The following is a 27,341-nucleotide window of genomic DNA, read 5'->3' as shown; positions in this document are numbered from 1 at the left end:
TCAGTCAAATATCTCCAGTACTGTATTTCATTATTTGCTGCAATTAATTTTGTTGAACTATACAGATTTGGTTCTCTCTTTTACTTCAAGTTCTTAAAGTGCTTCGAAATTTTCTTTAATTAGTTTGAATTGAGCAACCAAGGAACTATGTAATGCACTGACTTTTTCCAAGGCAGGTATCTTCTAATTTCTTCTTATTTTAGATTTGCCCATACTTGATTCATCCACAGCTGAGTAATACGGCAGCTAACAGGCAGAAAGTATATCTTTTTTCTCCACATCTCTTTAAACCTCGCTGCCTGTATGCAGATACAGACAATTGCATACAGCTCCCTAAGTTCTGCTGCACATCTACCTCGTCCCATTTGTTCCTCATTCTGGACCAAGTTCAAAAGATGCGACTGAATTGTTCCAAAAAAATGTTACTGACTGTCCTCCAAAAAACTACTTTCATTCACACATGCAAAGGGTCAAATTTCTGGTGGGTCCGGAGCTCTTCTCAAGGATTTGATTTGGTATAGAAGGATTAACTGATGATAGTTTCAAAGCAACAAAATATGTCAGGCATATGCATGATTATAACCAGAACAGAGCCTTGATGTGCCCCCAATATCCAACCACTCCATTCCCAAGCATTACCCTGGACCACTTCAGCAAAGAAACAGATTTTCTCTCTTCCTGCTGTCTTCAGTCTCAGAAATAACTTTCTCCCTTTTCATATCTTTCTCATGCCTGCCCAGGTAGCCAGTGCTCTCTGGAAGCACCTTTAGTTTGATTTTAATTGTGGGGTTTGCTGCTTTTGTAGGGTTTTGTCGTTGCTGGTGGTTTTTTTGTGTTTTATTTCTCAGCAGAATTATTCTTATTTCTTCTGCAGTGCCTTGACTGGTTCCTTCCTTTCTTATTAGCTCTGACAGCCATGGCAATTGCATGTGCGTGCCTCAGAGACAGCTCCAGCACTCACTGCAGCTTGCCAAAAGATCTCTTATTTAAAATTACAACCGTTGGACAATTTCACATATGTACTTCAAAGGCACTTTGTTCTGACAACACACATCCCTCCAAAAGGTCTTGAACTTGCAAGTTGGATAATGTACTGCATTCTCCCTGACAGAAAATATGATTGGTTTGTTTTCAAGAAGATCCTTTCTGCTTTTATCTCTTTATTTTTCCAAATCTATAAATATTTTGGTATAACACAGAATGTTAATTGATGCAGAAGGCAATCAGGTTTCTGTAAGGCCATGTGTTTCTTACAAGATATATCATATATTTGTCAAGCTGAAAACCTACAGAGATGGTATGGAAATCACTTTTTTTTTTCTTCCTCTTTCTTGGGCTTTTTTTGTTTTGTTTTTTTTTTTTTTTTTTGGTGCTGCTTCAAAATGAATCAACTATGACACCATATGCTGCAACAATTGCTGAGAATGACAAAAGTAACATATTTTTCTCAACAAAAAATCACCATTAAATTAAGGAAATTGTATTTCCCTTAAATCTTCCTGTATCTTCCTGGCTGACTTAACATCTTGTTGTTTTATTTCTGTGCAGGCTCTTGCCAGCCTTCCTTTCACTGGGGCAGGCTTCTTTCTAGAGAAACATGAGCATCCTCTGGCTACTGCTGGAATAACTGAGATGTCCTTCACTTTAAAGGTGGAAGAATCTTCCACCTGTGCCAGGACCTCCACTGTGCCAGCACATTCAGGATGGATTGGCCTTGGGCTTTGACATTCCCCATTTAAGAACATAAGTTTTACCTTTTGCTTACTGTGAGCCTAGTAAAATAAAGTTAATAATTATAAATTAATAAAAATAATATAAATATAATGTAAATAATATAATATGTATGTATATTAAAATAATATAAATATATAATAATTAAATAAGGTTAAAATTATAATATATATAAAAATAAAATGTATCTATAATAAATATATTATTATATGTATACATATATATACCTATTATATATATATGAACACTAAATACTACTATCAAGTTACAACTTTGCTTCTCTAAAAACGTGTATCACTTATCATCTTTCAGCCTACAATTTATCTGCTTTTCATAGCAGAGGAGTTATTTGCTCCTTGCTCTGCTTGAAGGGGTCAAGTTACTAGAATTATCAAGAGAAATCCTCACTCTGAAATTAACTGGATGTGGATATCAGTTGGCTGAACAAAAGGAATGTCTGATTATACTCTAAGCACTGAAGATACATTGCATATCTTGGAAGCTTTTCTTCTCATTACTTAACATGTTGCTTGGTTACCTCATCAAACTTGTCATCTGTGAGGAAACCCATTTCATGAAGAAAAAAAATCATAAAGCTAACTCCACTGGGACTGAAATAGGAGAAAGGCTTTTTATTTATGTTCATTTCTGAAGTTTAAGCTCAAAACCAAGTTGCTATGTTCACACCCCAGGTAGGAAAAAAAATATAATTGCACAGACCATTCCCAAAAAATTGTGTCATGCCCCATAGTGGAGTGCTTTTCTGACCCTTGGTGTGACAAGCATCACTCTGTGTGTTCAAAAGTTGCCAGGAAAAGGCTTCATGCAAATCCCTTACAATCAATTCTTCACTTTTCTGTAGGCCACAGGTACTAAGTTAGAAGGCATACAGATAGAGAAAAGCTTTGGCACAATCAAACGCTTCCCATGCCGCTAAACCCAACAATCTTGAGAAGCCTGGACTTTCTCTAATGGTTCACCATCATTTGGAGACAACACAGAGTCAGGCAGGTTTGACACTGGAAAACAGCTTTCCCAATCATTTCTCCTGTGGTTGTGGTAGACCCGGTCCTTGGGTGTGCTCTGCTCATGAGATTATACCTCCATTTTCCCACAGGCTGTGCAGAATTCAGCAAACCTCAGTTACAGGGTATAAAAATAGATGACATAGTGATAATGATAATAAAGATGACGATGATAATTAGTAGTAGTACCACCAAAACACTAACAAAAAATCCAACCAACCAACCAACCAACCAACCCTCTCCAGACTGAAACAATCCACCAACAAAAGACTCCCCCAAACCCCACGCAAAGAAAGCAGAGCTTTGCCCGGGAAGCCGGCAGCTCCGTCTGGGCCCTCGCCGTGTTGCACCAGCGTTGCAGCACCTCTCCCTCTCCCCACACGACCCCTCCGACCCTCCCCAGCCATCAGCCGGCAGCATGGTGCGCGCCCCCCGCCCCGGCCTCGGTTCTCCGGGTGCCGCCCGGCGCAGCCTCTCCCGCGCGGTCCCTCCACCCGTGCCCGGCCGCCTCCCGGTGCCGCGGCGTCGCTGCCGCTGCCGCTGTCGGTGTCGGTGTCGGTGCGGGTCCGGCCGGGCCGGGCCGGGCCGGGGCGGGGTCCGCAGCGCGCACGGCACCGCCCCCGGCGGGCAGACGGGCGCGGCGGCGTCACGCGGCGGTGCCGCCCCCCGCTCCCGGCGGCCGCCCCCGCCCGCTGCCGCCGCCGCCGCCGCCGCCGCGCACCCGCAGCAGCGCCCGCTCCGCTCCGCTCCGCTCCGCCGGCGAGCGGCAGAGGCAGCCCCGGCAGCCGCGCCCGGCCCGGCCCGGCCCCGGCCCCGCGGCCCCCGCGCAGGTAAGGCGCGCCCGCAGCGCGGGCGGAGCGGCGGCGCGGAGGACCAGCCCCGCTCCGCCGCGGCGGAGCCGGTGGTGGTGGCGGCGAGAGAGGCTGGTGGGTTTGCGTGCGGCGTTGTGGAGAGGTGGATGGCGAGGAGAGGAGATGGTGGAGCGGAGGTGTAAGTTAAAGGTTGGATGCGGTGATTTATTGCCCCCTTGCCGAGGCGGGGGGAGGAGGGGAGAGGGGGTCTGCGAGACTTGAGCGATAAAATCAATCTGCTGCATGTTCTCCCTGGCGTGAGCTGCCGTGGTGAAACGCGGAGCCGGGGCAGCGATGGGGTATCGCAATATTGTTGTTATTTATCGGCGGCGGTCTGAAAGAGACGAGGGGCTTGTGCGGGAAGTGCATTGATAATTTGGGACATTTTCTATTGTGTGTCAGAAGAAAGAGGGCACTCGGCTTCTTCTATATGTGTTTGAAACTGTTTAGGTTCCTGCTGATGGTGTGCATTTTTGAAGGGGTAGAAATTATATCATAAGCATATTAAAATAAAGACATCTGCAGACTGGAAGGGGAGCAAAATCGATCATTCCAGCCGCTTTGGAAAGAATTTGATTCTAGAAATTACGTAGAAATGAAAGGAAAAGATTAATGATGCTGTTAAGTCTGCTTTTGAATTAGAGCGCTTCTCCCTTTGGCTGCAGCAAGGTTGTTTTTCAGATCCTATTATTTCATCCGGTAATTTGTGAACTCTGGTCTTCCCCGCACCCAGAGACAATGCTCTGTATTTCATACAATAAGGATTCTGCCAAGGATTGTGCATGCCAACCGACCTGGCATTTATTAAGGATTTATTGACCTATGGGTGTCTCTCTCTCTCTCTCTTTTTCTAATTTGAAAAGGCTCAATCGGGGCACCTGTGACTAAATCATAATTTTTGAAGAATAAAAAATGGTTGTAAAGGGGTGGGGGAAGCATACGAATTCACTGGCGAGGCTCTGAAAGCGATAGCTACATTTATATTGGTTCGTGCATATTTCTCACTACATATGTGCGTGTTCATGGATACATTGCTGGGAGGGATGCCTGGTACTTAAGAGCCATTTGAGATGGATAGATACATAGATAGATATATATTAATAAATTGTCCTCTTCCGACAATGAAAGTGTCCCTCTGCTCTGGAAATGACTAGACAAGACTGTGCTGTTTGTTGGCAATGTGTGAATTATACCGGCAGTAATAAATAGGCAATTGTTTGCTGGGCTATTTTTTCCTTGGGTCTTTCTCCTTTCTTTTACAGTCTTTCCACCTCTCTGTCTTTTTGTGTTTCCTTTTTTTTTTTTTTTTTTTCCCTTTCCTTTTTTTTTTTTTTTCCTTCTTCTTATTTTTCTTTCTCTTCCCCCCTCTCGCTGGTGCTGTGTGTGTGTGTGTGTGTGTGAGTGAGGGGGCAGGCAGGCGCTGCAGCCAGCGGCAGGCAGCGGGCAGGGATGCTCGCGAGGTGGGATCCCCGCACGGCGGCTCTCCGCGGACACCTGTAGGGATCGCTCTGGCACGCACGGCGGCCGCGCACACACTCGCACACCCTCACACTCACACCGCGTCCTTGCCTGGCTCCCCCCACCCCTGGTAGACACCACGGGCTCCTGGCATCCTCCCGCTCCTGCGCCCCTCGCACGGAGGCGCAACCCCCTTCCCTTCCTTCGCCCCGCTCCTCCCGCAGCCGCGGTGCCCGCCCCGCGCACCTTGCGCTCCCCACCCCGCCGCGCCTCCCGCATTCCCTCCCCACCGCCCCTTCCCCCGGGGGCCAGCCCAGCCCCAGCAGCTGCCCGGTAACCCCCGTGAACACGCACACACACACACACTCACACACTCCACGCACCCCGTCTCTTCAAACCTCCCCTTTCCCCCACTCCTCACCCCAGCCCCCCCCCCCCCCACGCACAGCCCCCTCCCTCCGTGTCATTGTCCCCGGGCACGCACTCCGTGTCTCGCACGGCCAGCCAGCACCCGGCTCCCCGCATCCCCACACGCTCCAAAGCCGCTCCATCACCGCCTCCTTCCCCTCCGCCGCAGCGGGGCCCCGCGGCCGCCCGCACGTCCCCTCCCCGCCCCGGGCGCGCCCCCCGGGCTCCCCCTGGAGCGCAGCCCCGGCGGCGCGCAGGGGCAGCGGCGGGGCCGCTCCGGCTCCGGCTCGGGCGGGCGCGGGCAGCGGGCGCCGCCGCCCCGTCGGGCCGCGCAGGGCGGAGCTGTTCCGGGTGCTGAAGCAGGAGCGGCCGCTCGGCGCCGTGCCGCAAGCCAGCGGCGCCCCAGCCCGCGGCCACCGCCGCGCCCGGGAGGGCCCTTTGGGGAGCGGGGTTGCGGGGGCTCCCGTCGCGGGCCCTCCCGGGAGCTGCCGGAAAATCCCTCGGCTGGTAGCGGCGTTGCCAGAGGTGGCTCCTGCCGAGGGGCAGGGAGGGCGTGGGGGAAACCTGGGGTCTGCCTGCCGCTGGTGGGCACGCCTGGCCTCTGCCCTCGAAGTTTGGGGGCGGGGGGGTTCTCCTCTTCTCCCTCTTGCTGCTCTTGCCCACCTCACGTGTGGCAAATAATAAAAATAATCGTGTTGACATTTAGAGGAATGAAATTAAATTTAGAGAGAGTAGGAGGTGACTTAGCAGCTCTGAACGTGTCAGGTGCAGGCAGCTGAGGTGTGTGCCTGTTTTTAAAACATTTCTCCCTGGCAGGGTCATCTCTGCCCCCTCTCCCCACACACACACGCACACACACATACCCCAGCCCAGAAGAGGGCTTGGCAGCAGCTCTGGCCATGCTATTGTGCCTGCCTAAGTGCTGCTGGCAAAGAAATGTAAGGGAGGGGAATGGGAAGCGATGAGTGAGGGAGGTGTTTGGAGATCCTCTCCTCCATCAGGAGAGGTCTGCTAATACACAGCTTCCAGAAAAGATACAGCAGCTCTGGGGGAGAAAAGCAGCCTCTCCACCGAAACGTTTTGGATGTAGAGACCTCTTCAGAGGATAAGGGTGTACTGTGGCATATATATAATTTTGAAAACAGAGGAGTTGTTCTCTCCTTGTTCTCTTAAATAAGGGCAGCTGAGTAAATATACATAAAATACTGCAACCAATTTCAGAAGACTAACACCTGGGATTAGCTGATCTGCATTGTGAATAATGTAAACATCAGCGCTAGCTTGAATTGGATTTTCCCTGCCATAGCAGAAAATATCAGCCCCAGAGGAAACCAGGTAGCAGAAAAAAGGAAAATGGTTTCAAAAACATTTAAAAAATTTCAAAAAGCTATCTAAGAAACTATTGCAATTCTTCCTCTCCCCAGGAAAAATAAACCAGTAGGTGTGCCATGCGTGGTGGAACTTGTCAGTTCCTGCTGGGAGCTTTATTTTTTTGACCTGTTTTAGAAACAACCAGAACTGGGTTTGGTAGCATCATCTCTATGACTAGGAGCTTGTAGCTTCACAGGTAATGGTGTTTTCAAAAATAAAATAAAATAAAATACATTGAAGAATAAACACCATCTTTCCTGTTTAACACTGTTCTTGTAATAATAAAATGCACTACTGAAATATTTGAAAGTTTTGGAAAGGTAGGTAGTTTACATTTAGATTATACCATAAAAATGTAATCTAGTATAAACATATATGTTGAGATTTGTGTTTCACGCTGCAACTTATTTCAATTTCTCAGTTACTTGAAAATTACAGCAGCATTTTCCTAATGTCCAACACCAGTCAAAATGCAAAAAATAATCACAAGCATTCGCTATTGATCAACTTTGTGATTCCACATGTTATTAGTTGTCATTTCTTATTATTCTGTTTCAATTCCTTGCAGATTAGAAACAAAAACAATAAAGGAAAATCACCCCCCTGGATCTTAGCCTTGGCCTTTTTCAAGCAAAGAGAAGAAGAGCTGACAGGCTTTGCATGTCAAGTGGCCACTCGGCTGTTTGACGGCTTCTGGGTTTCAACCCCGTTGGGATTGAGGCAGCTCAAGCAACCACGAGCGATGAGTCCTGTCGTCTGCTGACGCTGCTCCAGCACCATGGCAGACAGGCTGTGATATGACAAGAGGATCCATCCTAGGGAGGCAGCATTGGGATCCATAATTGGCTTCCTGGGAAACTACAGCTGGTGGAGAGGATGTAAAAAGAGACGCGCATGTGCCAGGATATTGCTACAGCCTTGCCGAGCTGGTGGATCCACTTGGAGGAGAGTTTTGCCACTGATCTTGGTTTTTTTTCCCGGTTTGGTAATGTTGGCTTTGGGGAAAATTTCTGCTGACTCACCCACCCCTGGACACCTTTTGCAGAGTGTGGCCGGCCAGTGAAGAGATCCAACGGCGCCTTACTCCCACTGCGCGTCCCCTCCGGTGGCCCCTGGCACCATCTTGTGCCCAACCCCATCCCGTGGGGCAGCTGCAGCCCCCCGCCCCGGGGAGTCTCCCAAAGTGACCCCCGCACCCGGGGCGGGGGTGAGCGTGCCCAAAGCTTCCAGCGCGGCCGGTGCCCGGCAAGATTTTACCCTGTCTGCCGCCGGGGCCCCGGTGCCGCCCCCCGCCAGCCCTGCCGCCCCGCTCACCCGCCCCAGGCCGCGCAGGATGGGGGCGGTGCTGGTGCGGCGCGGGGGCTGCCTGCTGCTCTGGCTGGCCCTACTGCTGGGCTGCTGGGCTGAGCTGGGCAGCGGGCTGGAGTTCCCGGGTGCGGAGGGCCAGTGGACCCGCTTCCCCAAGTGGAACGCCTGCTGCGAGAGCGAAATGAGCTTCAACATGAAGACACGCAGCTCCAGCGGGCTGGTGCTCTACTTTGATGACGAGGGTTTCTGTGACTTCCTGGAGCTCATCCTCACCCAGGGAGGACGGCTACAGCTCAGCTTCTCCATCTTCTGCGCCGAGCCTGCCACCCTGCTCTCGGACACGGCGGTCAACGACAACCTCTGGCACGCTGTTGTCATCCGCCGCCACTTCAAGAACACGACGCTGATCATTGACCGAGCGGAGGCCAAGTGGGTGGAGGTGAAGTCCAAACGGCGGGACATGACTGTCTTCAGCGGGCTCTTCCTAGGAGGGCTCCCGCCGGAGCTGCGGTCGGCGACACTAAAGCTGACGCTCTCTTCCGTCAAGGACCGGGAGCCCTTCAAGGGCTGGATAACAGACGTGCGGGTGAACTACACGCAGGCGTCGCCGGTGGAGAGCCAGGAGGTGCGGCTGGATGACGAGCAGAGCCGGCTGTGCGCCAGGGACGACGTCTGCCTCAACGGGGGCGTCTGCTCGGTGCTCAACGACCAGGCCGTGTGCGACTGCTCCCAAACGGGCTTCCGAGGGAAGGACTGCAGTGAAGGTAAGGGGCCATTTCAGCTCGCCTCATCGCCCCCCTCCCCATCGCTCTATGGAGGGGACGGGTTGGAGGCCAGGCCTGCATGAAGTTTCATCTGTATGAGTGGATCTTCCTCCCTCCCCTCCCTTGCCACCATGTCCCTGGCTCCCCTCTTCCCCACCTTCTCCTCCATGTCTTCCATGTGTCTCTGTGGCCAACCATGGTGCCATCATTCTTCTGTTCTCTGCGAGGCTGGGTGAGAGGAGGAAGAGGATGTTATCTGATCATCTTCCTTTGATTTTGGGTTGTTCTGGGTAAAGGAGAGAGGGGTGCTGGGTACCAGGTGTCACCCAGATGGCAGGGGGTGGCTGGAACCAGGCTCGGTGGGAGCTGAGGGAGGGGATGTGCATGCTTATCACAAGCAGCTGGTGGTAATTAATTTGGGGAGCAAGGAAATTGATGCTGGGAATAATTTAACTGGATTAAGTGCAAAGGTGACTGGGCTTGGTTTTGTAGGGTAGAGGAGACCCAGAGTCGACTTTGTATTTGCCTCTACTATGTCATTGAAATAAAAGCAGTGATTTATTTGTGAATTCCTTAAATTGTGGCCGGAGAGGAAAGGGATTAAACAGAGGATTGTGTTTCTACATGAATGCGAAGGGTACTGCTTTGCAACATATTTAGCAATTCACCATGCCAGTTAGACAGGGAGAACACAAAAGGTCAAGGGGGAAGTACATACTCCAAGACCACAATATGACTGAGTAGCTTTACCAAGGAAGAGGGAACCTAGAAAAACAGCAGTTTCCTTTATCTCGTCTACAAATAAATCACTGGGTAAAATATGATTCATATTCAGTGCCCATTGTTTTTGGCAAATGGAAAGAATGTGAACGTTTACTTTGCAGATGCATGCAGGACTCTTGTTTTTATTACTTTGTTAGTAAATGTACCATTGCTTGCAGCTCCTTAGGTATAGAAATTCTGTATGTTGTGTACCTAGAGCAGGATGTGAAGGTGTATAAATGAAATAAGAGTAAATGTATCAAGGGAGAATACGATTATCATGTCAAAATTGGAGACCAAACACCTAAGTTTAAAATGTAAAAGGTAAATATGAATAAGATATTATCAAGGCCAAATTAAGATCTTCACTGAGTGGCTGCATGACATTTATGGCTGAATAATTTGCCTTTAGCATTTCTATCAGATTTCACTCATTATAAGAAAGAAAACATCATTTGTGACTATGCTTTATTATGTAACACCTTCTGTCCTTAGTGTCAATACTCAAAATGCTACAGTCATTCTGCATCCTGTTTACTTTATCGGCTGTTTATCTCTCATCTGCCATTCGTGAAAAATTCAAACCCAATTAACACTTGAAATAATTTTTTTATAGGGGCAAATAATAGTTTCAGAAAATTAGTAATTTATACTTTCAATTGCACCCATGCCCAGAGACTGTAAAATGAAATATATTTTATATTAGGTGAACCCTCTCAATTGATTTAGTATTTGGGTATCAATTTTTAATATATGATGCTACATAATATATAGGTGTATGTACACTATTGAGTTGTCTTAGCATCTCTGAGTTAGGCCCTATTATAAAGAAAAAGAAAATTATGAGGTGTAGCAGCTTTGTTAAAGCAATAATGGTAATTTAAATACTATGAATAATATACATTTATATGCCGTCACTAAAACATAGTTTATTTATTTGAAATTATTTTGCACATATAATACTTATGTGAAAGTGTTCACATGACTGCATGTAGTATCAGTCAGATAAATTATTGCCTTTACATAATAATAGGTTCAGTGGCTATTTTTAAGGAACATTTTTATGTTTAGATCAAATTTTAGAGAAATAGATGTCCATATTTATATTTAGTGAAAATTCTATGGAACTTTTAAGAAGGTGACACTCAAAATAACATTTAGAATCCCCCCCCCCAAATATAGGTAAAATGCTGACTTCATTTAAGTGCTAGTGGTTTTACAGTAGACATCGGTGGCATCAAGATTCTCCTCACATGTCCCTTGACTACTAAGAAGCCTTACAAAATAATGCCAAAACTTATAATTTTTAACAGAAAGTATTCAGATTGATATTTCATTTGAAACAGGAGGCAGCATTTGCCCTGACAGCAACATAAATGGAACTACATGGCAGTTTATACCTGTTAATTGAGAAAAGGTAGCAACTGACACTTCCATCAGTCAAGTTTTGATGAAGGGATTTGAAGTTACTCATATGTGCCAGCAATGATATTGAACTGCTATAAATTATTTAATATTCTAAGAAACAGAAAAGGCAGAAGGACAAGTAAGGACTTTATATCTGCCAAGAAAGAAACCTTGGCTTCTGTTCTTTAGTTTTTGTAGCCAACTTAGACATTAAGCTTTTGAACTTTGATCTTTTGTTCCCAGAATGTGTAAATTTCCCACAAGCCTTAGAAAGACATTGCCATTGCTAGAGAATCATCTCAGGCTGCAGTTATCTGAGGGGGTCTTTTGAGTTTTCACTCCTACCCTTATTTTGGTTTTTGTTTAAAATGGTTTTAGATAGGAAACCCCCCCCAACTTTCCATTTTTATCTGAAATTGTAGCCACGTGTCCTAGTTGATACCTTTTCTTTAAAGGTAAAAGATGGTAATTAAATTCTATTTTCCTTGGATTTTTTAAATATATATAATTTTTTTTGTCTTGGATTTGTTGTTTTTCTATATCTCTGCAGTCTGGTAAAACACAGAGCGCCTCAGTGTAACGAGGAGTGTGGGAATTAATAACAACAGCAACAAAGAAAACCTTTTCAAAATTTTCTACCCTGACTTGCACATTTAGTAATTAAAAAGTAAGAGATTTAGAGTCAACGTTTCAAATTTTAAGATGTCATTTTTAATACAAGTTTAGTTATTTTCAGGAGAAAATCTAGTGGGTTTTTTTCCCCCAGATTTTCATCTTTGAAAAGCTTATTAATGATGCCTGAAGTAATTTTTTTTCTTGTAAGAATGAAGTTCAGCCAAGTTTTTGGTTGGATTTTTTTTTGTTCTGTAGGGTTTTTTGGTTGTGGTTTTTTTTTTTTTTTTTTTTTTTTTTTTTTTTTTTTTTTTTACCCATAGTAATATAAATTATTTTCAGTAGGCTTAACTGGTTTTATACCTGTCTAAATCAGGAGTAGCTTCATTTATGTTTTATGAGCTACACCACTGTGAGAACAGTGCAAGCTAGGAAGGAACCATTCAGTCATTCCTTTTGTTCCAGTAGGATCTAAGTTCTCTTCAATGGGAGCATTGGCATAAATCAGAGAAAAAGGACTGGAATTTTGCCTAAGTGTCAAGGATGTGCAGTCCATAGGCAAGAAAAATATGATCTCTAGCAGTTCTGTGGTTGATAGGCACATGAATAAAAACAGTACAAGAGCCTTCTAAAAGATAAAATCTCTGCTTTGTACTGAAAAAGGCAAGGGTAAATTAGTCCACATAATAATAGTGATTCAGTAGAAGGAAAAATACACAAAATTATAATGAATTCTATTAGGAATAAGAGTAGCATTGAAATAGACCCTGACTGCCATATCAGTTTTCTGCTAAGTTTTTGACATACATTTCAATCTTCTATTAGGTGAAAATAACAATATTTCCTGAAATTACTCAAATTGTTATGGCTTGATCCTAGGATAGGGAGAGATTTTTATTAAAAATATATACTTTCAAGTAGATTTTTAGTGCATTGACTCAAGGTCCTAGAAGGTAAGGAGAATACATTACTCATATCAGTGAACCTCCATATTCTTCTTGTAATTTTTCTCCTCAGGTTAAAATGTCAAAACAAAAAACTCCCTATTTTGCCTATTAAATGACTAAAATAGTGACCTTCTGACTTTAGACAAAGAAAAAAAAAAGTATAATTTTCCTTTCATCATCATTTATTTAAAAATAGCCTTGTCCAGTATCCTGTCTGAGAAAGTAAGCAGGTAGTTCTAAAAGAGTTAGTAAAATACACATGATTCATTGACTTGGGGAAAGTTTCTCACTGATGCTAACTTCTGATGACTCCATGCCTTTCTGTTTTATCTCTAGTGGCTTGAAAAAGTTGCAGACAGGATCCTTTATCCTTTTAAAATATAGCTCCCCTACTTACCTCAATATTAGCATCTATTCTGGCAATTGCTTTGTGAATTCAAACTATTCCTGTTTCGAACATGTATTTTAGCTGTTCCACTGAGTTTCTGGTTTGTGAGAAAAATAAGGGCTGTTCAGGCAGCTGTTCACTGTAAGATATTCCTCCTTGTCAGATATTCAGAAGTTGATGCCAGCTACAATTTGAACTGTGAAAGTGATTTTTGAGGAAGTCAGTTCCAGATGTCTCAGCCTAGCCAGCACTTAGATTTGTTTGTTTGGGTTCTGAATATACTGCATCAGTCTTTGTTGTATTTCCTTTTGCATGTTAACTTTTTAAAAAGCCATCCAATATTTATATCTCTTTGAATTTGAAATTTTAATCCATTTTGTTCTCTTTATGCCTTGAATGAAACATTTGAACTTCTTTTGGTGTTAATTATCTATTGCAAGTTGCGTGTTTGAGTGAGATGTTGTTGAACTCATTGCCAATAGTCAGTCTTAGCAGAGTAGTCACTGTGGTCTTTTTCCCTCTTGAATCCTAGCTAAATGTACTTTGGACTATTAAATACTGTGAACAAAACTTGTCTTTTTTATTTACACTTCAGAATCTTTATCTGCATGATCTGTATTTCTTCTTCATGCTGAATTTCTTGTCAGTGCCAGGGGCCACTGGGGTGATGTTGGGTTAGAAGGAGGGCTAGAAATGCACCAGAGATTGCACTGAGGTTCTATATATGTGTTAATCATGCAAATAATTTAACATTATTCATTATTTCAGTTTATTTAATAATTTGAAATGGTGACTTTGTTGTCAGAGTAGAATCTTGAGAACAGATAGTCAAGTAATCAAAAAGTCATTCAGAATTGTTACATCTGTTACATTCACATTTAGTCATATGAAAACCTAATCCTTAGGTCAGTTTAAAGGACAGTTTTGCATCATTTTCCTAATGAAATTTTATACAGTATTTTGTTTGCCAGGATTCAGTATTATAGGATATTGATTTCAATATCTGCCTCATGTAAAATCACAGGAATCAAAATACTGTTTCACTGGTAATTAGGAGTTGGCAGTCTGTTTCATATTATCTTCTAAGGAGGTTTCTTGTTGAGTATTACTAATCCTTTTAAAATGCTGATATTGAAATGTCTATTGCCTAGATCTTGGTACTCCAGGTAAATAATATTTTAAATAGTGAGGTTGTTGTTTCCCTTTGGACCTAGTTGAGGTGTTGGGTCCTTGTTAAATTTAGGTCTATATTGTGAATTATAGACAGCTAATATGCTAGAATTTAGCACCATAGGACCTTGTGTCAGATTGGTCATATTAATTCAGAATTTCAAAATAATATATATTAAAATTGTCTGTTTTGATGTAATTGCATTTCAGGGCTTGCAGGCATTTTGGTCCAAATGTACTTGATCTTTCGTCTTGGCTGAAGGTTGGCTCTCTGGGAGTCTTTTAACAATAGATGTTAGCTATGGATTTGTGGGATTTTACCCCTTCATCATTACTGAACTGATGGACAGGAATGGGGAAAAAGGCTGGCAATTGAAAATGAGCTCCTGATAGAAATAGTTTCATGTAGAGGCTAACATTAACATATGTAGCTTTGAGGGTTCATGCATCTTTTAAAAAACACATTGAAGTTGGTTGGTAACTTAAAAGCTTCATCCACCTGTCTTGGTGAATTTAATATGATGTTTTACCTACCAGAAAGCTTGGTGTTCCTTGTAGAAAATATGAAACCATACCAGTTTCTGGAAAAATACTCTGTCCAGTTTGTTGTGCTGTAGTTGAAACTTGTGTCCTTTCATAAACACGATTTTCCAGAAAAGTGAAGGGCATTCTGGGGATGCCTGAGGACTGTGAACCTGAGGACTAAATTGTAGAGATCAAATATACTTCTTTCATTGGTTAGGGTGTAACAGACATACCTTTAATTGTGTTGTTATGTATAGAATTGACTAACAAAGTCAGGATAAATAGTACTTTGCTGCCTTTATTTAGTTCTGTGGTGAGCTGGGATCATAATTTAATCATTTACAAAAGATATTCATTTTCTTGAATGGCAGTTTCTCCTTCTGTACTGTGGTGATGGTATCTGAGTGTATCACAAGCACTTCACCAGCCTGGATTATATTGTCGTGTATGCAGAACTCAGTTTTTTCAGCTCAGGTGCTCTTCTGCCAAGCTAAAAAGTAGTTGTATGTGGTGAATTCATGCAAATGTGTATCCATTCTCCTGAATCCCAGAGTAGAATCAGTAGGATCAATAAGTGCTTCAATGAACAAAGTATCTGCAGTAACTAATGAAGCAATGAAGTAGGAAAACACACACAGGTTTGATAGGACGTTGCTTTCTCAGTGACCCTGGCCAGTTCACAACACTCTTTCAGTTTGCCTTCCTATCTGTAAAGTGAAACTACTCCATGCAGGAGCTTTTGGTAGGATCTTTTTTTCCTGGTTATCAGATACTTGAAAGATCAGAATTTCTATTAGGGATGTAGGAGAGGAAGTCTAGACCTGAAGCTCCCTTTACTATTGTGTGATCACTTTAGTCTACAGAACTGATAATTGTTAGCTGGCTTTGAAATTGCAGGCCTTCCTACTGCATATCCATAGCTGAGTGTTCAGAATAGTGTGGTTTTTCTTGCTTTTTTTGTCTGTCACTGTCTGCCATTGTTCAGACTAGACCCTGGGAATGATGTAGCTTGTCACCTGCCAGCCACTTCTCCTTTGACAATTCAGCTCTTTTGATGGTCACAACGGTTCTTCGTAACACCTGTATAAAAGTCTTCCTTATTACTGTAGAAGGATCTAGGATTTAATGTCTGAGCAGAGTGAAGAACTCATCCTCCTAGTCAACAGCCACATATTTTTTTTTTAGTTTTATTCTCTTCCATTTTCAGTGAAAAATCTGAGGGTAAATGTAGGAACACGGGTTGTGGTCATTGGGAGTGGGGCTGTGGCTGAACCTCATCCCTTATGAGCTTCAGCTGTGAGAAGCAGGTGAGCAGCATTGACAGCAATGAGCCATGGAGTGCCCAGGGGCACTGACCAACCACCAAAGGGAACAGAGGACACACAGGTGCAGTGCATGAACCATGAGGGGTATAAAAGGTTGGGCTAAAGAACAAGAGGGGTAGATGCTTGTAGCCTTCTGAAGTGGAATGATGTTCTTCTGTAGGGGTAGATGCTTGAAGCCTTCTGGTGAGGTATGATGTTACTGTGTATGGGAGAATACTTAAAGCCTTCTGAAATTGTATGGTGACACTCTGTGTGTCGTGGCTGTCTCAACTGCAGCATGTGCTGTGACATGTGCTGTGAAAGTGAGGGGTGGCCTCAGTTATGCCTTCTTTGAGGTTGTCAAGAAATGAGACAGAGGTAGCTGGCAGCTGTCTGCAGGAACAGGATTCTGCAATGAGATTTTAGATTTCTCTAATGCCATGGCATGTATTAGGGACCTACAATTACTTAGTTATGTCCTGATAAGCAGAAGATTTGGCACCTTTTAGATATCTGAAGAAAATGTGTTCTGTTTTCATTTTCCACTGCAGTCAATTTGAAGTCCTATTGACTCAAGTTTGGAATTAGGGCAAACCTAATAACCTGCTGATTCTGAACTTATTATTCAAGTAGGAATATGAAAACAGAGAGAACTAGGGCAAATTAGATAACCTGCTGATTCTGCCTGTAGTATTCATCTGGGAATGTCTATAGAGAAAATACTTTTCATAAATTCTGATATTTATTGCCATGATCATCATCACTATAATTATTTATTAGTTTAATATGTGCCTTATGAACCATGCTAGAAAAGTGAAGTTATATGACTAGTTTTGTCTTAAATGTAAGACTCTCTGTGATTTGAGGGAAAACCTGCTTTCCCAAACAAATGGATGGTGCGGAATCATATTTGCAGTTGCTGCCACTACTAAGTGTGAAACAGTGGATTTTGCCTATGAAAGTGTTACACCCCAACAATGCTACACAGGTGTGCAAGTCACAGATTCCTTTCAGACTGTGGCACATTGCACAAGGTCTTGAAATGAGAACATTTGACTTTTTGATTTTGTTTAGAGAAAGGGCTTTGCATTGCTTCAAGGCAGAGAAACTTGATTGATTCTTCCCACAGTGCTGTCTTTTCATAATTATGTGAATGTGTACAGCCATTAAGGTCACTGGCATTACCCCATGCATGTGGAAATGTGTATCACAGTTCTAAAGTTTCAGAAATACATCTTAATTTCTGCCACAGAATGACCTTCTTGTTCATCTTTTCTCTTTCCTGCTTTTTAGCTTTAACAAAAAACATTTAAAAATTACATCTTTTTTCAAAGGAGGTGTTTCCATCAAGAAAAGATTCCTTGAGAAAAATTGCGTTTATGTAATATAAATTATATTCTTTCTTTTGAATAAGTGTATAGAAAATGACAGAATTAGTGACTAGACATGGAGTGAAGATCTGTATCTCAATACTGTCATTTTCTTTATTATCCTGATTCTTCTTTGTTTCCAGAGGTGACAACAGGAATCTTCACACACGTACCAGCATTGTGTAATGGGTGTCTGGGGTACAGCCACAATGAATAGCTTTAGAATGAATTATGGTCTTGTGATATAAAGATTATATTCATTGTTAATAAAAATGGGAGTAAAGGGCCCTAATGCTAGGAAAAAAGTGCTCTTCAGCCTTAAAGATGTTATCTTCCCTGATTCTGAATCATGCAAGTGTGATAAAAGTGGTATAAAAAATTTGGATTCTGCTGGTTGTTGCACAGCAACAGGCTTACATTTCACATTTGAAAAATTATTTGTACATTTTACATTTGTAGAACCAGACTCTTGAGCTGGAAGGTCCAGGGACAGGAGTCAGAGAGGCAGGTGAGACACAGCAGCTCCTTCCCAGACTGCACGCACTGCTGTATTTAAGCACAATGATCTTCAGGTGATCCTCAGTGATCTCAGTCCGCTGGAGCGGACTGGTGCTTCGCATGACAGCCTCCCTTTGAAAAGCAGTGGAATTTCTACAGGAAGTTTCCAGGAATGTTGGTCCTGATAGAGAGGTTACTAGTGTTGTGCTTTCTGAATTCGATTTTTTTTTCCCATTTTTCCTTATCAGAGCAGAGACAGGTGAAAACAGAGTTTAGAAACCCATAGATGTAAGTCACTTAATTATTAAGACTGTTGTGGGGTGATATAGGAAAGATTTGTAAACAGATTTTTTAAGAACAGATCAATGCCCTTCTTCCACACTCTTCTCAGATGAGTGTTGCTCAACTTCTCAGGAGGAGTTGATTCTCTGTGATATTTTTTTTTCAGTGATATTGCAGAAAAATAATTTCTGTAATGTTATCACATTGCAAAGAATCTGGAAGGTTTTTTTTTTTAGAACCTGTAGTTTTTCAGAGGAATGAACTGTCATTCAAAATTAACAAAAGATTTGTCTGGTTTAGTTAAACATTTACTGAAGAATTCTGAATATAGATCTTGCCTTCTTACATAAAACTTTCCTGACTTAAGTATTATGAGAAAAACATCAGTATTTTCCCAGTAATTCACTAGAAGAAAAAATATTCAAATCACATTTTCTTTGTTGGCCCAAATCTACTCTGCTTTTCTGTGAACAGGGTATCTGTTGTGGTAGTTACCAGGAATTTCTTTGGAGTTTTTTTTGGTCACTATTCTTGGTCCAAAGTACTGGAAGGAGCAGCTAGGATTGAAGTTAGCCTTGAATTTGTTTTTTTGGTTTTTTTTGGGGTTTTTTTAAATTTTATTTTTTTTTTAATTTTTGGTCTCTGCAGCTGTTAAACAACTGAGTCCTGAATTACAGGAAGTTGTGCACTAATAATAAGCAGTACAGCACAGGTTTTGTACTTTTCCACATTAAGGTTTTGTTTTTCTTTTCCACATTACAAATTTTGGAATTCAAACTGTAACAAAGGATGCATCAGGTTTGAATTTCTGAGACAAATATTTTCACACTGTTTCCTATTAAAGTCTTTATAACAAAGAAAATTCCTGTGAGAGAAAGAAGTTCAAGTGATAGAAGTTTTGACCTGCTATTCTTTCAAATCCACTGACAACCACAATTCCTGTTGGCATTCAGAGGTTTTACCTATTGTCTTAGCATGACTGGATCCCATTTTCCTTTTTTAAATATCATTTGGGAAATAAGGACTTTCTTGCACAATATAAATACCTACATTATCCAAATTTGCTGTTCAGGCACATATTACCCATTGTGATACTGTGAGTCATACTGGTGGATTTTGTAAATCTTAAACCATGAAAGCATCCACAGTGATGCAAGGGGAGAAAAGAATCCTTCAATTTTCTCTCTATATAAAAAAAAAAGAATATAAACAGAAACATTCATTGCATTCTAAGTTAAGGGCACCATGAGAATTCAGAAGCAAAGCTGCTGTCAGTGAGTGGTGGCTTTCTTTTTTTTTTTTTTTTTTTCCATTCTTTTGTTTAAGCATGGAATTTGTCTCTTCATTTTATTCACATTTGTATTAAAACAATAATAAAAAGCAGTTAGTGATGCTGTATTATTGGGATAGAGGTACCTCAAATTCAAAAGCATGCCTCTAAGAACTTAGAAGTATTTAGTTATTTTGATTTTGCCCTTTAATTTGGGTTCATTGCTGCTTTCATAGCCTAAATATATAAAGTGAGATGGGTACAGGTTTTGGTGTTACTCAGCTTTGCTCTTCCATAGCTTCCTCATCAGAAATTGAAGAACAGTACATGAGTATGTCTTGGAAACTTGACCTTGCTCAGTCTGAGTTCTCAGTGACTTACACTAAACATTCAGTCATTAGGGAATACAGAAAGAGATACTAAGGTTGATTAACCCAAGGAACTGGAAGAGAAAAATATTCTTAGAAATCATATATATTGTTCTGTACAATATTTCTAAAATATTTTGCTTTTGTAGATTTTTCACATTCGGTAGTAGCTCTGTCAATTGATGTAATAAAATAACTTCTTGCAGTGCTCCTGTCTTGTCTGTGTAGATTTGGATTGATGTCTCTTGAAGCTGATATGTTAAGCCATTGTAAAATAAGAGTTAAGTCAAAATCAGGTCCTCTGATTAGGAAAAAAAATCTTTCTACTGTATGAATATTAAAACATTCTGAAATGTCAAGAAATAAACAGGCTTAATCTTGCCCACTACTATATAATGCTATTTTACAATCTTTATAGGAATTCCCTTTTCCATTCAGATGTATAGAAAGATCTTGTCAGCACAAAAGTGACTGGTGAGAAGCTTTGCCTGCTTGTCTCTCACTCAAAACTACTTTTTCCCCTCTTCAGTCTCTCTCTTTTGTAGAGGCTAGTAAGAACTTGCAATGCCATTTTCCCTTACAAAATTATGAATTACTGGCTAAAATTTTAATATTTTAACCCCACTTTGCCCCCCACTGATCAGATGACCTATTCTGTGTTAAAATGCTTGCTCTCTGAAAATAGACTGTCAAGTATTTTTGTCATGTACGTGTTTGAATCAATCTTTGCAATCCTTTGGTTACTCTTAGACTCACATTCAGAGTACAGGCTTTTAAATCCCAGCTCAGTATGGGCATTTTGCATCTTCTCCAATCAGCCCAAGTCCTCAGTGTCAGTCTAACAGCTATGAATGTACTGCACTCCAAATTTATGCTCAGAGAATTTTATACAATAAAGCACTTAGAAGCTATGAACTGTCAGGACAAAATATACTGAGCATTTTAATTTCATCTGTTTCTCATATCCTTTATGAAATAGTCTTTAATTACATGATCATATACCACTTTATCCTTGAGTTTTCTGCCTCCTTCAGTGCATAGCCTGGATAATAAGTTCTCCAATATTTGGTTTTCTATTTGCTGTTCAGTTTGTAGCCCTGAGCCTTATTCATTGTCTGTATTAAAATTTCTCTGAAAAGAAATCAGTAATATTTCCCAGGCTTTTCTAAGGTTTTCATAGATACAACACCTGAGCTGCTGTGCAAATATTGAAAATTGCACAATGCCCATGTAAGATGCTCTCATTCACAGTGGAGAATTGAGGCAAGAGAGACTGCAGGTGAAAACATTCTCTGAGTGCCCATCTGAAGTTTCTTCTGAGTACTTCACAGATAACACCATGCACTCCAAGCCTCTACTGGCACTTCAAAGCACAGCTGGCTGTGTGTTCTGGGATTTCTATCACAGTGCTCTCTCCAAACAAATATTCGGAGCAGCATTAGGAATGACCACCCAGAAAATGGCTGTCTTGAAAAACCTGACCAAAATCAGTTGGATTTTTAGGAGAGAAGGGAATAGAGTATATTTCTTCATTCAGCTCTCCTTTTCTGAGGTACACCCCACTCCTTTTCAGCGAGGGCAGATGCACTGCTCACTGGGACAGCAGCTTTCTGTGGTACTCAGTCATTACTTCTGGCTAAGAATAGTCCTCTGTGTGCAGATCAAGTGAGGGAAGCTCTGGAGAGAATTGCATTAAACTGTGTAATTAAAGGCTATATCTTACCCTATATGAATAAAGTAGATGGATCTCAGTTACGTAAGAAGCCTTATGTCTCAGAGCTGCTATTTTTGACTTTGCAACCTAAAGAACGTTCTTTAAAGATAGTAAAATAGGCAGTGTGTATTTTTTTTTTCAAGTTTTTAAGACTCTTCTCCTACACAGACAATCCCAGCCATTGTGTTTTCTGTACTTGAATGAGGAAGCTGCCTTTCTGCAGGGCCCATTCCAGCAGGGAGTTTGCTGAGGGACTGACACTTTCCCCTCTCCAAACCTGAGTGGCTGGACCTAGCACAGGTTGCAGGGTTTTGAATGACAGGGAAGACCTGCTGAGGCTGAAGTTGAAGGTCTTTCAGGACTTTAGTGGTAAAACCCAAGACGTCTCCACTAATGCTGTGCATGCACATTTTAGGAAACATTTGCAGTTTGAGCAAATTCTGATTGGTTTTCAAGGGTTTGGCAAAAGGCTTAAACCCAAAAGTCAAGTTACTCCTGCCCAAGTAGTTTTTATATGTCTCTTTCAAAATAAGACCGAAGTCAAAAGGAATCAGAATGAAATGAAACTTACTCAGAGTTCCCTTGGGGATATACTACTGCTAACATAAATGTCAGATTTTCAGTTGAGATATTTGGGTTTTTTTTACTAAATCAAATACAGTTTTTTAAGACTGAAAAAAGAAGACTTCCTTACTATACTGGGTCACTCTATTTTCAGTAATTACTTAATCAATGTTCCTCTGTAGTAAATGTCTTTTAAAGAAAAAAATTCTAAAAGCTGCATGAAACTCTTACACAAAGTTGTTTCAGTACATTTTAGAACCATTTTTCCAAGGAAATGAGGTTTTTTTAGACAAAAATATAGATGTAGTATTTGCATGTCTCCTTATCAGTGTTGCCGTTAAAAAATGGCCTAAAAATATTTCTTAAACCTGTGAAAGTGTGTTTCTTAAAACTGTGAAAGTGTTATATAAGGACTAGTGTAACCATAATAAACTATTCTGTACACAAGGGCCAAAAATGAAGTATTAATCTTTGATGTGGCCAGACAATATTTTTAGGACACTTCTGCCTTTATGCATGCCACATTTATTAATGTTCCAGCCCCTTTGAACACACCCTTGGTGTTTTTCCTTGTTATTTACAGATTGTTACTTTCTCTACTTGCAGAACTAGATGCTCTTTCTTTTCCTGTGTGTTAAAAAACTATAATGGTTAGAAATACTTATTTTCCCTTTTCCTTTCCATGCTTTATCTTGTATCCACTATGTAGTAGTTTTCTGGAAAGAATACAAATAAGGAGCTTTTAGGACAGGAGGTGAAGACAGAATAAAGTCACAGTCAAATTCCCACTAAATTTCTTTCTTATCACTGAATTCACAGATGGTCCCACTGTATTTGGTTGGATTATTTATATGAATAATTTTATCCCCTTGATCCCCAGTATAATTTAATGTATGTATTATTATGCTGCATATAACCAGCCTTATTTTAATAGTGCAATATGGCTGTTTACAAGCATATGATTATCTTATATGTTACCTTGTGGTATTTTAATCATCCAGTGACATTTTCAGGAGTGTTAAATGTTATTACTTCCACTGATTTAAATAGGACTGTGTGTGTTAGAAGGAACAAAAAAGTCTTTAAAATAAAAAAAAGTTCAATAGTCAAGAAAGAATTAAAAATTTTGGTTTAAGCAGAATCAGATAAAAGCTAAACTGCAGAATCGTGGAGGACCAATGAAAGTATTTACAGTTTTAAAGAAAACTATCCATGTTTTTGCCTAGTATGTAGTCTAATTAGATTCATCTTCAGAAATGCCTTTTTTAAAGAATAATCACCTTAAGCTCAGATGTCTATATGCATAGAAATTTTCTTCAGGCTCAATGTATGTGTCATTTACCACCTTTCTGTTACATTTTCTGTGAAAGAATTCCAATGCTGTTTCTTTAGGAAAGCTTAAACTCTACAGCAAAATAGTACCAGTCAGAAATCCGAGTCCTATGTAGCATCCCTGAAGGCTGTTTTTTGCTAAGCAGTGAAGGGAGTATAATTTAATACACTATGATTTTACTGTCATTTAAAATATGTCCCCAGCTCAGCAGTACTGCTCTGCAAACTTCATTTTTTCCTTTTGAAACATGGGAGATATATACCAAGAGTGCAAGAAAAGTTTAGTCAACTAAGGGGACCACAGGATATCAACAAAAATGTATTGGCACTCCATCATCATTAAATCTACTACCTACACTGCTCAGACCTCTCAGATTTATGTGATTGCTTACAACATTCATGCACTTCATAAACTGGCTAAAAGCTCTGCTCAACATAATACATTTATAGATAGCAAATTGTCCTAAATGTGACTTTGGAAACACTCCTAAATTAAAAAAAAAAAAAAAAAACCAAAAAAGAAATTAAATCATTAAAGGCAATACTTTCCTTATTAACCACAGGCTATTTCACAACTGTTAATGTGTTTAATGTGTTAAAAACTGTTAATTTTGCAAAAGCTGTTGTTAACTATTTTACAATTGTTAATATGCCATCTCTTGGATTTATAACAGTAAGATTCAAAGTCAGTATTTTTTGCCCTCTCAGCTACAGGAGAAGGGGACATGTGACATGTCTTATTTACATCTCTTTGAATTTCTGTCTGTATAGATATGATTTATTGCTGCAAGCATTAATTATTAATGTTCTGGCCAGAACAAAAAATATGTAAGGAATTTATTAGAGATATTAGGAAAGTTTTAATTGATTTGAAAAATATTTTCTCTCTTCTAAAGGATTTTTCAAAGTATTTAAGGTAAAAGTTATCTCTCAATAACAGAGCCTAATTGTACTCTTAATGAAAATCATGAAGTTTTTCAGCTGAGGTTGGGAACTGGACTTCCATTTTCTGTGAGTGAGTAGCATCACTTAAATCAAATCTTGGAAAACCTATTTGTAATTAAATTTTTGTAGCTGTCAAAAATATTTCTGAGAGTTGTTTTCCTTTTCCCTGCATTTAAAAGATATCTGAATATAATAATTTTTCTAAGTTTTTCAGCTAAATATCAACATGACTTTGTTGTTTCTTTGAGTTTATGCAGGAGACAGCCTGGAAAAAGGTTGACAAAATAAAAGACTTTCAATATTGTTGAAACAAACCTTTGATAACCAAATAAATGATATCAGGAAAAAAATGTAACAAAAATACCTGAAGATTTTTAGATATCATAGTAGTGTATCAAGTTTCAGCAAGTTATTGGTCCCTGATTTTGTTGTGCACTGCTCATCTCTAAAGAGAGAGTAAAAGTCTCACCATGAGTCTCATCCTGCACTTCTTACTGCTTTTTTTGTATTAATAAGAGCTGTATGATACTTAATATGCAACCAGATGCAAGTTCTCCTCCAAAAAGTTGGGTTCCTTCAGAAAATCATTTAAATTGTGGTAGTGACCTTTGCTCCTAGGGTTTGCGGTTGGATTTTGTTTTTGTAGAATTGGCTAGAGTTGAGAAAAACTTATTATGAAACAAGGATTTTCGGCTTTGGACCCAGATATTATTTCTTCTTTAGAAAATGGATCCTTCATAAATGATTATATCAGATGAAGGGTAGACATCTGGAAGCATAAAATGGGAAAAAAAAAAAGAAATATGAAGAACTGAGAAGTAATTAAGTTCTGGAAATGGGATTTGGAATTGCTATTTTATTTTCACTATTCTATTACAAGTTCTTTATATATCTCAAGTATTTAATCTTCCTCACAGTTTTTCATCCCTAAAATAAGGTTAATAATATTCACTGTCTCCTCTACCATTCCCTGTCTTTTTTGTTTAGTGATGTCTGTGGTTTAAGAACAAATTTCATTATATTTTTTGCCAATACCTAATGCAAGAGAAGTGGATCCTACTTATGGTTTTAGATGTGACATATTATGCACAATATTGAGCTGTAGTTGAGATACAAACATTGGAGCAAAAATTATGAATAAATTATTGTAACGTAGGGTATTCCAGATTGCTTTAGAGGGTAACTAAATTCCTGATGTATTCATATATATTCTTTATAAACAAATGTTCTTCCTTGGAATATCCATTTTGGGTCTGGTTTGTGGCTTATTTCTCATAGCATGACATGGCAACAAGATCTGTTGAGTAAAAACTGTTTATTTATAAAGAGGTGCTAAAAATGTGGCAACAAGAGAGGTTTTTTTTTTATCTACTTTGCAAGTAAAGCAAACTTTGCTTTTTGGAAACAAATTGAAAATCTTCATAAAATATGTGTAAAATTGTATTTTATTGGGATAAATGTCAGCAGAGAAGAATTTTGTAAGGTGTACTGCACTCTAATGGTACTTGCTGATGGCGTTGTATGAAGGATTTTAGGGCTTTCCAGCAGAAATAATTTACGAAATGTCACAGAATGTAAAACTTTGTGGTGGCAAAAAGGTGCAAGGGAGAAACAGTGATTTTCCTTAATACCTGGTTAGGTAAAGGCTATTCTGAACAATACAGACTGATTAGTTAGTAAAGAGGAATAAAGCACTTTTGTAAGCTTCCAGATTTTGGTTCTTCTGCTACTAAGAATTTGCCTAGAAGCATAAGATGAATTTGTTCGTCTGTATTTGAATTGAAATGAAGATCTGATTTTCATCAATGTAACAGTGGAATGATTCTCCTCAGGCAGTCTTTGAAAGCAAGGGGATATTCTTTCTGATTTCAGAAACTTTTGGATCAAGGGACTTGTTCTACCTCAGACTGCTTTAACACTTTGTCATGGAGTCATTTATATTGTTTTTCATGAAAAATGTATCCAAATGTGTTGCTTTTACTAACAATTTATAAAACAGGTTGTGCATAAATAATTCCTGTCTGATCTTTCTATGATGAAATAATGTTATGAGGATTTCAAGGATACGTAGCTTAAGTGACTTTAGCTATAACATTTGATATTGTGGTGGTCTCATGAGGATATCATGAGATAACAGTTGGACAGTAGATTAACAAGTCATTCCCTTGTTTTTCATGCAGAATGAGTAGTTCTTTTTAAAAGGATGGCTAGACTGTCCAAATGGCCATGTGAAAATATGTAAGTGGGACTGACCTGACAGTCCAGCTCCACATTGCCATTAGGATGAAATGACCAGACAGAGTGAATGACACCTGTGTCATAGCAGAGGATCACCTGCTGAAGAATGCAAAATCTACAGAGGGGAAAAAAAAAGAATTGATTAAACATATGTGAAAGAGAATTCCAGGTTTCATTCCAGTTCCTGTGGTGTTAGATATGATCAGGTACTAGAGAGCCATGAAGAGGCACTGATGTGCCAGCTCCTTTCCATGGGGGCATCTGCATGATGCATTCAGCTGAGCTGCACAGCCAAGCAAGGCTTGTAAATGGGGTCTTAAGGAAAGAGTGAAGCAGAAGCTCTATCTAGTGACACAGACAGAGTCCCAGAATGAGCAATTCACAGTGCTGACCCACTGTTCTCAGTTTCAGTTTGATTTTAAGCAGAATGACAAGGGGGTTGGAGAAAGCAAAGCACTTTGGCTGAATGAGATGTCAGCAAGTCTGTGATTGCAGGAGGGAGCATGGAGAATTCACTACTTGAAATCTGTGAGCTAGTCTACTGAATGTGGGAACTCCTAATCAGAGGAGAACTAAAGCATTATCTAGGTCTTACATGTTTAATCATTAATGGAATAAAAAAAGAAAAAGAATAATAAAAGAACTGGTTACTCTGTACTGTTGAAAAGATTACTGGGGTTTGAAGTAGTATGTCATCGAGTAGAATAATATTGATGTTTATTTTATCTT

The 27,341-nt window shown here is 40.5% G+C and overlaps 1 protein-coding gene across 28 annotated transcripts in view; it reads left to right on the top strand.

Moving 5' to 3' along the window:
- The first annotated feature begins 3,522 nt into the window (after positions 1-3,522).
- NRXN1 (neurexin 1) overlaps positions 3,523-27,341 on the top strand; it is a 673,398-nt gene continuing 649,579 nt past the window's right edge. For 13 of the 28 annotated variants that reach the window (XM_038133405.1, XM_038133404.1, XM_038133376.1 and 10 more), the window contains exons 1-2: positions 3,523-3,586; positions 7,413-8,916. In XM_038133405.1, coding sequence (XP_037989333.1) covers positions 8,178-8,916 — 739 coding nt within the window. In that variant the 5' untranslated portion in view covers positions 3,523-3,586; positions 7,413-8,177. Of the gene's footprint in view, positions 3,587-3,611; positions 3,758-7,412; positions 8,917-27,341 lie in introns of those variants that run through there. The other 15 variants (XM_038133393.1, XM_038133392.1, XM_038133391.1 and 12 more) reach the window with 3 other exon arrangements.

Source organism: Motacilla alba, chromosome 3 (genome assembly GCF_015832195.1).
Source record: "Motacilla alba alba isolate MOTALB_02 chromosome 3, Motacilla_alba_V1.0_pri, whole genome shotgun sequence".
NCBI classification, from domain to species: Eukaryota; Metazoa; Chordata; class Aves; order Passeriformes; family Motacillidae; genus Motacilla; species Motacilla alba.
The sequence above is the reverse complement of the archived record's forward strand: the minus strand, read 5'-3'. Positions and strand labels throughout refer to the sequence as shown.